The sequence below is a fragment of the Platichthys flesus genome, chromosome 7 (assembly GCF_949316205.1).
Source record: "Platichthys flesus chromosome 7, fPlaFle2.1, whole genome shotgun sequence".
Taxonomy (NCBI): Eukaryota; Metazoa; Chordata; class Actinopteri; order Pleuronectiformes; family Pleuronectidae; genus Platichthys; species Platichthys flesus.
The window spans coordinates 4,526,175-4,542,398 of record NC_084951.1 but is presented as its reverse complement, the minus strand read 5'-3'; the positions used below and the strand labels follow the sequence as shown (position 1 = coordinate 4,542,398).

The following is a 16,224-nucleotide window of genomic DNA, read 5'->3' as shown; positions in this document are numbered from 1 at the left end:
CAATCACTTACGCGCAGTGGAACACCGATAACAGTCACTAGCGGCTACATTTAGAACACAGAAAAAAACATTGAAATCGTAGCTGGTCCAAGCTCCCAAATTATATTTCTCCAGCTGGTTGTGAGAATAAATGTCTCTTGCTGGTAATAAACAAGAATAAATTGGCTTCAGCCCATTTTTGTTAGGTATGTGGTTTTGTTGGTTAGGTCTGTTGCTGCTCTCATATCACTGGACAGTAGATGGAAAGCCTGAGTGTCATCTTGCATTCAGCCGACACAGTTTCTACCCTCCTCTTTATGTCTGAACAAACATCAGCCACAATAGTGGATTGATATCCCACTTTACGAGGGAAATGGTAATGTCACAAAATTTTCATCAGATATCATCTTTAGTGAGACGTATGGCTTGTTTGATATGGCAAAGACCCTCTGAGGCCAATTGCATGTGCTCTCGGAGCAACATCTTCATTAAGCCTACAGCTATTAATTGTCATGAGTATGCTTTAGAAAAAGGTCAAACACCGTTCTGCTACATGGTGTGTGTGAGTGTGTGCTCTAAGTATTACTAATGTTGTTGGGACTGAAATCTGTTAACCAAATCACAGAACAGAAACTCGTCTTCCTTATGGGGACAAAAATCCTGTCCCATAATTTAAATCCCTGAATTTGATGAATGTAATGTCCTGTGGAGGCATGAAGACACAAGTGTTTGTGTGTGATTGTTTGTATGAAACACTTTGTGCCAGGAATAAGACAGACGAGACAAATCCTGTAATCATCAAAGTCAGAACATCATCTTGTTTTTTTAATTATTTGTATAATGATAAAAATAAAACTTTACAAGAGAAATGTGTGATATAGAGTTTAAACTAGGTGATCTGAATCAAGTAAAATAAGCAAAATATTTGCTTGATCTAAATACAGTGAGCACAAGGCCAAGACACATTACTGTAAAGCGTTTTGGGTGGTCATCAAAACTAGAAAAGCGCTATATAAATACAAACCATTTACCTTTTACATTCAACTCATAATACATCCATGTGCAGGTCTGTACTGCCAAGTCCAGAGAACATAACTATGACTGCATGTGCAGCTGGAATAGTTTGCACTCTTTAAGGGATATACAGTAATTTTTTCATTATAGCTGTCTGGTGAACCTGTTGAAAAAGGATACTGATGTTTGGCCTGAATGAAGTCAATAAAAGAGAATATATAGTATACAGTAAAGTGGCTCCACAGATAACAAACAAAGATGCTGTACATGAACACAGAGCTACTGTATTTCAACCAATACAAAGCACAGCCAATAACCATCACCAACAATGCACATTATGATAATGACCAGTCATTTCAGAATATAAAGGTAAAACACAGATGTTGAGCTTGTTTTGGTAGGTTACTGCTGCGATGTGCACTGAGAAGGTGGGAGGAGTGTCAAGTATCCATACACTTTAACAAAAGTGCTGGGCTAGGTTGTAGATTCCGTTTGCAATCTTTATTGTAATGATACCAAATACAAAGACTAGTTGTATTAACCTAGCCCCCTTTTGGTTGATTTAAATCCAGACTGACATATCTCAACAACTACCTGGCGGGGTCATCATTAATTGTATTGACATTTGTGAAATAACTAGCTGCATTTCCCTGTATTCTCATCTACACCATGTCGGCTCAAAATTCCCATTAGCCTCAAGGATACTTGTTTTAGTGCTAATTGGCAAATGGAAGCGACCAACATGGGGAACAAAATCCATTCATCCATCAATTGCACTAAATACACTGATGGTACGCCACACAACCTTTGGTCACTGACTTAGCAAACAGCAAAGCATATTGAAATGTATCACCCCAGAAACAATTGATTGATTCCGCTGCTAAATCATTGCTACAGCCTTTCATAATGAAGTCCATTGATTTGTAGCAAATCACTGTACATACTCTTCTAAATTGAGGGACAGCCTTGGTTCTCTCACCACCAGTTAAAGAACAACCTCTCGTCAACAAAACTGTGGTTAACTCATTGATCCCAAATGTTTGTTTGAAAGACATTAAATGAGTGAGGTGTAAACTGCACATGAGTCAGAGTACTGACAGCAGCGACTGTCACTCCTTACAGGGGAAAGTTTGGCCCATTTTAACTCATGATTTTAATAGCCCATTTTAAAAAGCCTGTGCCCCATAAGCCTGAATTGATGTTGATGTACCAGGACAGAACATTACCTAACCAGAATCAGCTTAGCTTAGAACCTATAACACATATTGTACAACATGGTGCCTGTACAGCCAGAGTAGCTCAGGTTTGTAATCTTTAATTAAAAACATTGTGGGCATGTAAATATTATGTTATATTGCACTATGTAGTACATGAGGTGTAGATGCCAAAGGTATTGAACACTTCTGCTCAACTTCAATGACCAAATCTAGATTCATTGCCATAAATCAATGTCTGCGAAAAGTAACAAGTGATGGACTGACCATTATGGAAAATAAACGCTGAGGTGATCATTGAATAATATTGATAAAAATCCATGCCTCTTCATGTTACATTCTATAATGACAGGTAAACCCACCTCATGCTGCAGTTGGCCAAGCATTTGACCTTCTCTCTTTTATTTCATAAACAGGACCATTATGTTTTTGAGGAAAGCATGTCTAGACGCTTACGCCATTATCGATCAGCAGATCTTCCACCTTCTCTCTGACAGCTCCTTTTCATCTCAATGCATTTGGATGTACAAATAATTGTATGTTAGGCATTGCTACAGCAGCATTGACAGGGTTATGGCAAATAAAATCAACCTTAACACTTTAACATCTGGAATGATGGTGGTTACAGTTAATAAGAATGGTTAACATTAAATTAAGGTATGTGGCCTCCTACACCTCAAGATAATTATTTTCTACCTCACTGAATAAAGGGCACAATGTTATTGCATTGGTAATGGACGCTGGCACTGGGCATAAATCATGAGATGCAAAATCAGACACAATTATTAGGGTTACTGGAATGGTGCACTCGTCTAATAATAATAATTTGTAGAGAGAGGGAAATGCACTCAGTTCATTGATTGTATTTTAATTGTACATTGAAATAAGACCATTATTAAAATCACCATAATTTATGAGTAATTTCAAAATGTTCTTTCAAAATGCGATAGGGGCTGTAGGTCGGTTTCTGGTATACCTATTACCGTGGGGGACCAATCACAGCCTTGATGCGTAGTTAAGTGTTTGGGGAGGTGCACGTCAGGTTTTGGTGTAAGGCTCTGTGTAGGTTACACATCTACTTGTAGGCTATGGCGTAGCTTCGACGCAGAAGCATGAATTGGGCTTTAAACCCAACGTGGCTGTAAGAGATTGGAACACCCACAGGGAAGGCGACAGGAGATGTGACCGTGGCGATACAGGTTGACTTTTAGAGCCACTTTAAATATCCTGTGTGTGTTGCAATGTCATACAGCCACAGAGGGAAACAAGTGAGGAAAGAGAAATTCTGCAGCTAAAAAGACATGAGAAGAAAATTCCATCCTAAAAATATTTTGAAGTGCAATACACTAAGACTGAGGTAAACTAATGATAACATGTTATATAATGTTTCTTTACTTTTAAGGACATACTACCTCACAGCAGTGGGGTTATTATCTGCTGTAACACATCTTACAACAATAGGACATTGTTAAATGGCAGAGAGTAGAAATGTTAGACAACATCTAACACAACAACTTTTCCATTTCAGTAATTTCAGTTGTTGTAGATGTGGATTTAGAGGGCATCTATGACAGCAAAATTTTGTGAATTTGTGACATCTACTGGTTATTAAAAAGCACAGTACATAATGAAGGAGGCTCAATTAAGTCTGGCAGGTAGAAGTTACTGGGACTGTCTGGCTCTTATCTTGCTTTGTATGCAAAGAGATAACAAACATGACTTTTACATAAGTCATTTAACAGTATTTCACAGCCTATCTAGGATTGCAAAGGGTCGGCAACTTTCCATGGGAAGTTAAACTGGGGAATTTGGGGAATAGAACATTTCCTTTTTACCGCAAATTAAACACTCAGCAATAAAAATGTCATTCAAATCTCTATTTTAAAGATGTATGGAATGCATCAAACGCTGCACGTTGAATTTCAACCCTGCATTTCTCCATCACATGCACAGATAATTCCCAGCATCCTGCACACTACAGCAGGGCTTTTGAGGCCACACTACTGGATTAGCCCAAGGACTTATCAGGTAAGTTTTGATGATATTACTAGGGGAAATATATTAGCATGCTGATTGAGGATTGATCATCTATCTCCTGTGTGGAGACATTTCACCCCAGCCAATGTAGAAGGAAAGGCTGTGTACATTTGCAAATACTGTGCAAAGACCTATGTTAAGAATGACACAAAGATGCAAAAGCATATAGTTAAGTCCCCAAAGTTTTCTTAGGGCTCAAATCAGCTTATGACCCAACATTTTTTGTATATTTATGTCTGTATATGACAAGGTAAATACAGTAAGTATGAATACCACACAAAATGTCCAGTTTATTCCCATGGAAAGTCTCCAACTTTGAATGTTCCCGGAATTTTGAAACCCTAAACCTATCATAAACACTTACTTTTACAAAACAACCACAACACAACATAAAACAGCACAACAGGCTGACAAAACCGCAGTATTTATTGCAGGTCTTTGAACAAGCTTTTTTTTTTTTTTTTTTAAACTTCTGTCCCTTAAAGGGAGATTATTGTATTTTTCAACCTAGACCCTCTGTTTTTAAATGTGTGTGAGTATAAAAGATAAAAATATTGATCTTGACTTAATATGAGTGAATCTCAAGCTTAAACTTAAAATAGCGGGCAAAATTAGCAGTTTGTACCAAATGTTAATTACTCCTCAAGGTCACTACTGATTTGTATGAATCCTTCAAATAATCATTTGCAGCCACTTCTGTAGCTTTGAAAACAGTTTTTTAGTTTTTTTCCCTGGAATTCCCATGGCATTCATATTTCATAGTTTAAGAGATGACCTACCAAATTGTCTTCATACTAGCATAATCTGGACATACCCTCTTAACTACTATATTTCTGATCAAAAACAGTCCTGATAAAATGAAGAGAGGGACAAAAATGGAAGAGATTCTTCCGACACAGCTGTCAGCGCAACTCAGACACAAGGATGAGAAACACCCACTCTTTGCGTGCACCTTTTTTCTAACATCAAAGCAAGGATTATCCATTGATGTCCATTCTGAATAACACAGAGGCTTACATCTGACATTTTGTAGCATTTTTTGCCATAGGCCATTCTTACTTTCAGGATAATTTTTAAAATTCTTTCTTCTAGACACTGGTCATTTCTAATGTTAATCACCAAGCTAGTGAGATTTTTTTGTACATGTACATATAGAAACATTGTACAAAACATCCATTTATCAGTTTGATGTTAAGGATTTACTATATTTACATCCACCATACTTTCTTTTTTCATTCTTCTTTTTACAATACAAACTCATGTTATGCTTAATAAGGATGTTATACCTCACAACACAATTTACAAAGTCTGAAATGACCACAGTCTCAGAGTGGGCATTTTACCCCACATGACAATAATGGTGGCCCCTGTTCAATCTCCAGCCCTGTCCTAGATTTCCTTAAAGTCTGACCAGTAAACACAGTGCAGCAGCTGATGGGTTTAGTACGCTGTCTCTTTGATGATGTTGGTGGAGAGGGTGTGGTTGCTGGAGATGCTAATGGAGTGGCGGTTCAAGGGGTGGGGGTGCCCTCTGGACCTATGTTTGCAGGGCATGCAGAAGTAGCGTAGGGTGGAGAAGAAGATCTGGCGGTAGGTGGCTGACACCAGGTTGTAGAGGATGGGATTGATGGCTGAGCTGACGTAGAACAGGACATTTGTCAGCATGTAGAAATAGTGGTAGAAGTCATACAAGTCACTGTGAAATGACACAAACAGAGCATTATTGTTACTTGGCATTTTTATCATTTGTTATAACACAGTATTTATAAATGTGTTGCCTATTAAACACTGATGCAATCTTTTTTTGGCATTTAATCGTTCCTAAAGACTGTTCAAATGCTCCCTTGAGCCACTGCCCACTGCGACTTTCCTCAACCAGGGAAATTTCTGGAAATTTCTGGAAATTTCCCTTTGAAATCAGCATATAATTAGAAAATAAAGCCTTTAACACAGTTAATTTGATATAACAGCTGCAATCAGAAGCTTTGAAGAAGCTATAGCTTCTTAGCTGTTTCACAGTCCACTTTCATTTAAAGCTTTTGAACAAGCAGCTAATACATGTAGTCTTAGTGACCAAGATACGTCTTCTTTCTCTCAGTTAGTGAGTAAGAGGCACTGCCATTGCGTCCATATTGGCAAACTAGGCAATTGCCTAATAAGGACTTTGGCGAGGGAGGCGAAATGTGAATAGCTGAAAAACTTCTTTCACCGCCTCCCGCCCCCAGCTCTCAAGAGCCAGTGGTCCATTCCATAGAACTTAATTGAACTTTATCAGTGAGGTCCTTGAAAAAAATAAATATATAAAAGGACTATTGATAGAACAAGCATTCCAAAGACAGAATGGAAGTTTTTTAATCATCATGTTATAGGCCAGGAGCGAGAGCGGGGACACACACACACACAGGCTCCACCCCAACTCACACACTCAGAGTGACACAGTGAGATCAAAGGAGCGTTAATGTGAAGCAGCCGGTGAGTTACTTCGTTGAAGAAAAGTGAAGATTTTCAGTGAAAATACAGAGTTTCTGTCTTATCAACAGCTGCTCAATAATCTGAAGGTTGGTTTGTATTGTGCTGGAGTACATGTGTCCTCCACTCTCACTGAGTCGTGATGTAAAAGTTAAAGTATTCATGTAGTACTTTGTACAATGATGTGTAGGATTGTTTGGGCTTGGTATTTACTCTTTCTTTGGTTGGAAGGCTGTGCACACAAAAGATTTGGTCCAAAAAAACATTATAACAATTCCAGTGTGTGCCTAAACCTATAAGTAAGTTAAGGTGAAGATGGGGTGTCCTACAGCAAAGTTGACAGACATGGTCACAAAAAGCTGCGCAGATACTTTAGAACATTTGTGTTGAGAATTGACATTCTAAGGATATGTCTTTAGCCAACCAGAAAGAGTGATGTCTACAGTGCATACTTTTAGTTTGGTTTGTTTCAAACTTACTCAATTATCTTCTCTTAAGATGTCACTGCTTATTTTAGGCCTCACTGTGCCACTACCGGAAATGCCTCCAACGCCATCAACAAATCAACTATTGAAGAAGCTTCTTCAAGTTTGTACTATAGGTCTTCTGTCAAAGCCACAGTGAAAGGGAAGTGAACAAGAAACTGATGGAAATAATGATTAACACACACAAGTTATAAATGTCATCGTCATACAGAACAAGTCCCTGGGAAGTCTGAAACGGATACAAATCCGTTTCCTTTGCATGGATAACCTTAAAATATAGCTATACACAATCTAAATATGAAATCAAATTAAGTTCTAACAATGCAGAGAAGGACGAGGAGAAATAACGAGCCAGGCAAATAGGATAGAATTATATGGGACTAATTATATCCAATAAATTTGGATGGAAACTCGATTATTGCCTATCCTGCACTAAATGTTAAAAGGGGCAGGACCAGGGGGCACTGGACCCAGCTGAAATCTGATTGGGCCCTGAAGTGTGCCCGTCCTTTCAGAAGTCTTTCAAACGAATCACTTAGTCACTAGAGACTTTCTGAATAACAATAACAATAATTATCAGTTTTTTAAAGAACACAACATTTTTAAACATGATTTGTTAAGAATTGACTTAAATGTTATTACATTCAATTAATCATGATTTGTGCATGGCTGTTGAACATATAATTTGCCCCTTTATGGCCCCAAGTTTAGTAAAATCCTATCCAATGAGGCATCTTAATGTCTCGTGTTACCGGTCTCTGTGTGAAGAGTCTAGTTTTGTTGATGGAAACTGTCCAGCCTCTAAACATAGCAATATGTAGACACGGAATAATAAGGTAGTGCTAAGTGACATAAGCAAGGACTAAGGATGTCAGCTTCCAACTGGCTGCCTGCCTGAGTGCTGTGTTAAACAGGCATTTCACCAAAAAAACACAAAAAGGATTTCTGTCACCGGGAAGTGCAGAAAATGTCTGAGCAAAAGCCGAAAGCAACGTACCGGTATATGAAGAAATAAAAGGATACTGAACCCTAATCTGTTGAAGAACACCTATTTGTAAAGCTCTATCAATGCAAACAAAAATCAAGATTGATCAAATGTGTGACCAAGTCAAAACAGGTAATACAGTGGATGAGGTTCGGTGAGACACAGAAATGTTGCATTATTGCACCAGCAGAGCAGAAGATTTCCCAGGGAACGTACTGCTGTGTATATGTCCCTTTGTTGCCCGTGTTCTCATCTCTTCTTGGATAATCTGAGCCCCATGTCTCTCATGCGAACACACACCATTGTATTTCTTTCAATAAACAGTCAGAGGACCTTAAATGGAGAGTATATATCCCAGAAACAAGTGGTGAGATAAGACAGTGACAAATGCAAACAACAGACAATAAAGGTAAAGGAAAAGGTTATAAGTCACAACATATCAATACTTCTTAATAGATAGTGGAGACACACCTGAGCATCATTTCAGTTATTAGTTTCTAGTGTATTGATCTATTCTGCTCTCACAGTGGACAAGGATCAGTGAGGTGTGCAGAAAGTCAATGATGTGTGTGTGTCTGCATACAGAGACTCATTAAAGATGAATGATGACAGGATTGAAAGGGACAACAGGGATAGTATTGAACATGACCTTTATATTATATATACTCAGGTAATTCTGTGGGCTCTGTTTATGTAACGGACGATGACACATGAGCCATGAGTCTTTGCTCAGGTCGAATTCTGACTTGGGCAGAAAAATCTGTCAGACTGTGCGCATCAAGTCAAGACTTATCACATGCACTGATTCTGAGTCAGTTTCCTCTTGCTCCTCATCTGGTTGTCAAGGATTAACCGGAGAGGACTGCTATTACTTGGAAAGTAAAGCAAAAATACTTGAGCTTGTTATTTCCTGCTACCAGCCTCTTCAGTACACACGGATTCCTCCTTATCCCCACGCACATCCATCTACACTGTGGTGCCTTTTGGCATGAAATTGTCAAAATCCATTAAGTGTTAGAAATTGAATCCTGTTTATGTTATTTTCTCACATACTTAGACTCTTTTTTATTGTTATGCTTTTTTCGAGGCCAGTCTTTACACCCACTGAGTGACAAAAAGCAGGATGAGTGGAAGTCAGGTTGGAAGTGATAAAGAAATCAGTTGTTCACCTTGAATTAAAATTGCATTAGCAGTTGCTTAGTATGTATGAAAATATACTATTGTGATTATTGTAGCAGGTGCAGATGGCATTACGTGTGTGCTGATTACTTACAGAGGCTGCACATGCTGTAGAATAAACAAGTATCCCTCCTTCGCTGTCAATTATCGCACATTTACCATTTGTCCTTCCAATCAACATTCAAACTACAGTCATAAACTGTCCTGATGAGGTTTGTCCATCCCCGAGCAGCTGTTTTCAACAACCTCCAGTGACTGTGATTTTACAGCCAAGATTCATTTATTACCTCAGATAAAAGCAGTACGATGACATATGATGTCTTGAAATTGTGCCCAGCACATTTAAATACACTTGTGTGGTGTCCACTCTCAACCTGCGTATTTGGAATGGGCTGTTAGCTGGCCTGGTAATGCTAAGGAGCTGAACTATTCCATGTTATTTCAGAGTCTTCCTCAAACAGTTCTACGATATACTGTCACTTTTTATAGTTTGTGCACTGGTCGTTGTGTCATCAGTCAGTCTATGATGCAGAGTGAGTTAGGAAACTTTGTGATCATCCTACCTGGTTTATCTTTGATGACAATTTATAATCAATGTTTTTTATAGAATGAAACCCTATAATTTGAACAGTTTGTGAAATATACATTCCACATACAGACAGGCATGGAATCAATCAATATGTCCCCATAAGTGTAGAGCAAAACTGATAGCTAAGGTCATCTGAACAAGCAGGCAGAAGTCAAAAATCCAAATGTTACAGAGCGACCTTATTCTATTGCTGATCTTATCGCGCAGAGCATTTATGAAATGTAGCAAAAGAGAAGAGGGTCGTCCTTTCCTATTGCAAGGGAGTTAACTCATGGGGTCCTAATAACAGCCATGCTTATGCTGTATCCTGCAGGGCTTTGGATGCCTGTGGCAACATAGTGAGAGAATAATAACAGTGCCTATTCTCGCCGATGCAGACGGGATGCAGGAAAAACATCAACAATACAGGATCGGCACAATCCGCTGATTTTAAAGACAAATGGCTTCTCCCATGTTTTGTAGGGGTTGAATGGGTGTTGCTATAGATGTGATTTAAAAAAAAAAATCCTGAATATGTATTGGAACTAATTGTAACATATCGACTATTATAATTGAGTCGCCTCCAAGGTATATCGATCGAAGTGTCTAACTGTGTATGTCAATGAAAAACAAAGATTATCCCTCCTTACTTGCAACAATGAAATAAAAAAAATTATACAGTGCGAAAATATACAGACGTGAATATTAACTAATGATGAATAGAAGCTTTCATCTACAGCAGCAGGCAGATAAGCAGTAGGCATATGTTCAAAGCTCAGTGTGCCTCCTCAGGCAGCAATGATGAACTGACACCCTTAAAATAGGAAACATGATATGATTTTATCTGAAACATAAGTTCTTTCTGATTAAACTTCAGTTCATTCATGCATGTCTAAAGCAAAAAATAACGGAGGGCTTTCATCATTAAACACACATTTCTCTCAAGTGGGCTTTCTACACTGTGTGCACAATTATTAGGCAAGTTCTATTTTTGAGGATTCATTTTATTATGAACAACTACAGTGCTCTCAGTCAATCCAAAATGTTAATAAACCTTAAACCTGAATATTTAAGAAAGTAAAAGTGAGGTTATTTGGCAACTATTAGTGTGCAGTAATATTATGCAACTAAATGAAAAACGAAAAGCTTGTGAGAATAATAAACAAATAAACATTTCTGACATTTCAAAAAAAATAAATCAGTGAGCAATATAGCCACCCTTCTTTTCAATAACAGTAATAAGCCTTTCATTTATGGATTCTGTCGGATTCTTGATCTGTTGATGATCAACTTTTTGTACAGCAGCAACCACAGCCTCCAAGACACTGTTCAGAGAGATGTACTGTTTCGCTTCACCGTAAATCTCCTGTTTACGACTGGCCCACAAGTTCTCAATAGGGTTTAGGTCAGGTGCCATTGCCTTATTCTGTCATCTATAAGGCCTTTACTGGCTAGCCACGCAGTTGAAAGACGCAGACTTTTTCCTGTACCACTGCTTGAAGAAAGTGTCTTCTAAAAACTTGCAGTAGGTTCCTTAATGGATTTTGAGTCCATCTTCAACCCGAAAAGGTCCAACTAGCTCATCATCAATAAGACCATCTCTGAGTCTGAGTCGAATTGGAGCTCTGGGCTCGTTGCTGATCCAGCCACGGGCCCATCCATCTGGTCAATCAACAGTCACTCTCATCTCACCAGTCCATAAAATATTCTCTTCAGATATTTCTTGGCCCAGTCTTGACGTTTCAACTTATGTCTTGTTCAGTGGTAGTCAAGTTTCAGCCTTCCTTACCTTGGCCATGTCTCTGAGCACTAAACACCTTGTACTTCTGGGCATTTCAGGTAGGTTGCAGTTCTGGATAATGGGTTCCTGGTAGCTTGACATTTGATTCTTCTCAAATCTTTGGCATTTAATTTGTGTCTTTTTTGTAAGGAGTCTGTTAGTTGTTTTGTTGTTGTTGCTCTCCTCCTCCCCTTCTTTGTCTTCCTGTGCAGGTTGTGTTAGCGGCAGGAGGCATGGCTGGTTCCAAGCTGCAGGGGACGAGGCACACCTGCACTCAATCCTCATCATCCCCTCTATCAAGACATGGTCCGTTCAACACTCCGGCGCCAGATTATTCCATCTACTGCGGTAGCTGTTTAGCTGTAGTACTCTCGACTCTCATGTCTTTACGTATATCTACTACCCCTTATGTTCCCTTCATCTACTCAGAACCTTCATGTGCCTTACCGCCAGCCAGCACCCTGCCGCTCCAGCCTCCATCTACCTCTCCTGCCAATAAACTCTGTTCATTTATCCTCAACTACTCATTCGTGTCTGCTTTGGGGTCCGAATCTTATCACAAACCCTTAAAAAATTCTCAACACATTTCTTGCGATCCTGTTGACTATTTGCAACAAAACATTTGATGGTTCTGTGATCACACCCCAATATCTTAGCAATTTCTGCTGCATCCTTCTGAAAGACTTTTTTAAATGGTTGAGTTTTCAGAGTCAGTTAAATCTCTTTTTTGGCCCATTTTGCCTGAGGAAAAGAAACTGCCTAATAATTATGCACACCTTGATATAGGGTGTTGATCTCCTTAGGCCACACCCTCCCTCATTTCACAAATACACATCACCTGATATGCTTAAATCCAATAGGCATTAATGTTTATACAGCTTGGAGTTGGAAAATATGCATTGAAATTATGATATGGTCAAAATACTCACTTGCCTGATAATTGTGTACACACTGTAATCAAACAAGTAAAAGTCTACAGATATGAACTCTCCTCACTTCAAATTAACTACAATGATACTGCAACTCTTTTCCCCATTTTTTCTCTGCTTACACTGCTGAGAAGTATTTTGCTTCTACATTGGATGGCTCCTCCTACAAAACATGGCTGGACTTGTAGAATTTACATTGTGATGATGACACACACATATCAAGTGCTGTGTTTTGAATTGGATACAATGTGTACACACAGTATTAACTTTAACAATGTACATTTAAACATATTCTTATATTTAAAAAATAAACCAAACATCTTCACTGCTTTTTTTTTTGCGGTTACTTTTATTTTGTCGGCAAATGAGAGCAGGATTTAATGTGAGGTGAACTGAAGGGCAAAATGTGAATATGTGTGTTACAGTGCCTTGCATAAGTATTCACCCCCTTTGGACTTTTCTACATTTTGTCATGGTATAACCACAGAATAACATTTATTTCATCGTGAGTTTATGTAATGGACCAACACAAAATAGTGCATCATTTGGAAGTGGGGGGAATTATTACATGGATTTCACAATTATTTACAAATAAAAATCTGAAAAGTGTTGAGTGCATATGTATTCACCATCTTTACTGTGAAACCCCTAACAAAGATCTGGTGCGACCAATTGCATTCACAAGTCACACTTGCAAGTCACATAATTAGTAAATAGGGTCTACCCTGTCTGCAATTTAATCTCAATATAAATACACCTGTTCTGTGACAGACTCAGAGTTTGTTGGAGATCATTACTGAACAAACAGCATCATGAAGACCAAGGAGCTCGCCAAACAGGTCAGGGATAAAGTTATGGAGAAATATGAAGCAGGGTTAGGTTATAAAAAAATATCCAGAGCTTTGAACATCTCTCTGAGCACCATAAAATCCATCATAAGAAAATGGAAAGAATATGGCACAACCGCAAACCTACCAAGAGGAGGCCGTCCACCCAAACTGAAGAGTTGGACAAGGAGAAAATTAATCAGAGAAGCAACCAGAAGGCCCATGGTTACTCTGGAGGAGTTGCAGAGATCCACAGCTGAGGTGGGAGAATCTGTCCAGGACAACTATTAGTCGTCTACTCCACAAATCTGGCCTTTATGGAAGAGTGGCAAGAAGAAAGCCATTGTTGAAAGGGATCCATAAAAAATCCCGTTTGGAGTTTGCCAGAAGCCATGTGGGAGACACAGCAAACATGTGGAAGAAGGTGCTCTGGTCAGATGAGACCAAAATTGAACTTTTTGGCCTCAATGCAAAACGCTATGTGTGGCGAAAACCCAACACTGCCCATCACCCTGAGCACACCATCCCAACAGTGAAACATGGTGGTGGTAGCATCATGCTGTGGGGATGCTTCTCTTCAGCAGGTACAGGGAAACTGGTCAGAGAAAGATGGATGGAGCCAAATACAGGGAAATCCTTGAAGAAAATCTGATGCAGTCTTCAAAAGACTTGAGACTGGGGCGGAGGTTCATCTTCCAGCAGGACAATGACCCTAAACATACAGCCAGAGCTACAAAGGAATGGTTTGGATTAAAGAATGTTAATGTCTTAAAATGGCCCAGTCAAAGCCCAGACCTCAATCCAATAGAGATTCTATGGCAAGACTTGAAGATTGCGGTTCACAGACGGTCTCCATCCAATCTGACTGAGCTTCATCTTTTTTGCCAAGAAGAATGGACAAACCTTTCCATCTCTAGATGTGCAAAGCTGGTAGAGACATACCCCAAAAGACTTGCAGCTGTAATTGCAGCGAAAGGGGGTTCTACCAAGTATTGACACAGGGGGTTGAATACTTATGCACCCAACAGATGTCAACTTTTTTGTTCTCATTATTGTTTGTGTCACAATAAAATGTATTTTTGCACCTCCAAAGTACTATGCATGTTTTGTTGATCAAACGGGAAAAAGTTTATGTAAGTCTATTTGAATTCCAGTTAGTAACAGTACATAATGGGAAAAAGTCCAAGGGGGGTGAATACTTATGCAAGGCACTGTATGTGAATGTCAACGTGTGCATGCAGCTTGGATGTGTGTTTCTGCAGAGATCAAGTAAGCAACAAACTCCTAGGGGTTCTACCACAAGAGAGACCGGGAATCATTACTCACTCAGACCAGTCAGAGACGTAGCAAAACATGAGGCGGCGAGCATGATAGGGCAGCCAGCAGACCACGAACGCAATGACCACCGCTCCTGCACACAAGGGACAGAGACACCAAAAGGATAAAGACAGAGTAAGGAGCAAATATACACTGAAAGCATAAAACTGGTGGGATTAGTCAATAGCCGTATTTGAAAATTGTGCACAATGTTCAGAAGATAAAGATGCAACAACAATAATAACATGTTGTAAAAGAAAGATAGTGACAGTGTACATAAGCCTAAACAAGCAAGTTGTGTTGTTTTTTTATTTTGATGCATAATTAGAATGGAACTATCTACCATGTCTGTGTGTTCAGATTTGATAATTTGATTTGAGAACATGTAGATGATTGGGTGTTAAAAACCTAAAACACATATCAATATAACTTAGTTTGGAGCAGACACTTTTGGAACCCCTAGAATGATAGGGGGAACTGATACTTTTTAATACTCTCAGTATTGAGGTCCCTCGAAGTGTCCTTATTGAGCAAGTTTGCTTTCTGACATCACTCATGGAGTGATTTTTGAAACTGAGCCATTATTAATTAAATTAGTTTAACCTGTCCTTGTCAAAATGCAACGCCATTCAAAAGAGTTATTATTCAAGAGATAAGCCAAAATTTCAAACAGTGACAGTTCATTTGGAAGTCGAACAAGGGAGTCAGAGTCAGAACATCAAAAATTACAATATTAAAAAGTCCGACTGTGTCAGGTCACAACACATCATTAAAAAGCTATGTTTTTTTAATTGACTTTTTTACAGCAACCAAGCAAAAAGGAGATTGCGCATTTAATTAGAGGACGTCAAGATGACAATACAGCTGGTTTGAACGACAAATTAAAAGACACTTGCAAACATCTGAAAAGCTTTCTTGTCCATTTTTTGCCGAGTCGAGCTAGACCGAGTGCACTCTACCACCTCCTCTCCATACACTGCCCAAGTCCAAAATTCAGTGGGTTTTACCCAGTCTGAGTTTAAAATTCTGTCTGATGAAATGGATGAGTGAGAATGAGAGTGTGACATGTGAATGATTTCACGTTTAGATTTGTAATGCCTTCCCACAAAACCCAGCTCTCACAGCTTCAGCTCTTTCCTTGTGCTGAACCTGCTACTGTTTGAATGTGAATCATCAGCTCTACTGCTCTTGGATTTCTTCTTTTCTTTTAAAATCCTGCTTTCAAGCTCAGATACAACACTCTTGAATAAAGATAGTAGTAAAAAACACAACCTCATCATCAATTTGTTCCAGACCCATTGCGAGCACTGAATCAAGGGAAGGACCCTCATAGTGACTGTCATTCACAAATTGTGTGAAATCAAATTACTCAATATGAGTCATAAAATTAGCAGACATTGTGACGGGAAGCAAACGTGAATGTTAAAGTCTGCAAGTAAAA

General features: G+C 38.9%; 1 protein-coding gene across 1 annotated transcript in view; it reads right to left on the bottom strand.

The window, feature by feature from the left end:
- Positions 1-769: 769 nt before the first annotated feature.
- ntsr1 (neurotensin receptor 1 (high affinity)) overlaps positions 770-16,224 on the bottom strand; it is a 66,830-nt gene continuing 51,375 nt past the window's right edge. The window contains exons 3-4 of the mRNA XM_062391798.1: positions 14,793-14,877; positions 770-5,940 (exon numbers count right to left, since the gene is read on the bottom strand). Coding sequence (XP_062247782.1) covers positions 5,685-5,940; positions 14,793-14,877 — 341 coding nt within the window. The 3' untranslated portion in view covers positions 770-5,684. The remainder of the gene's footprint in view (positions 5,941-14,792; positions 14,878-16,224) is intronic.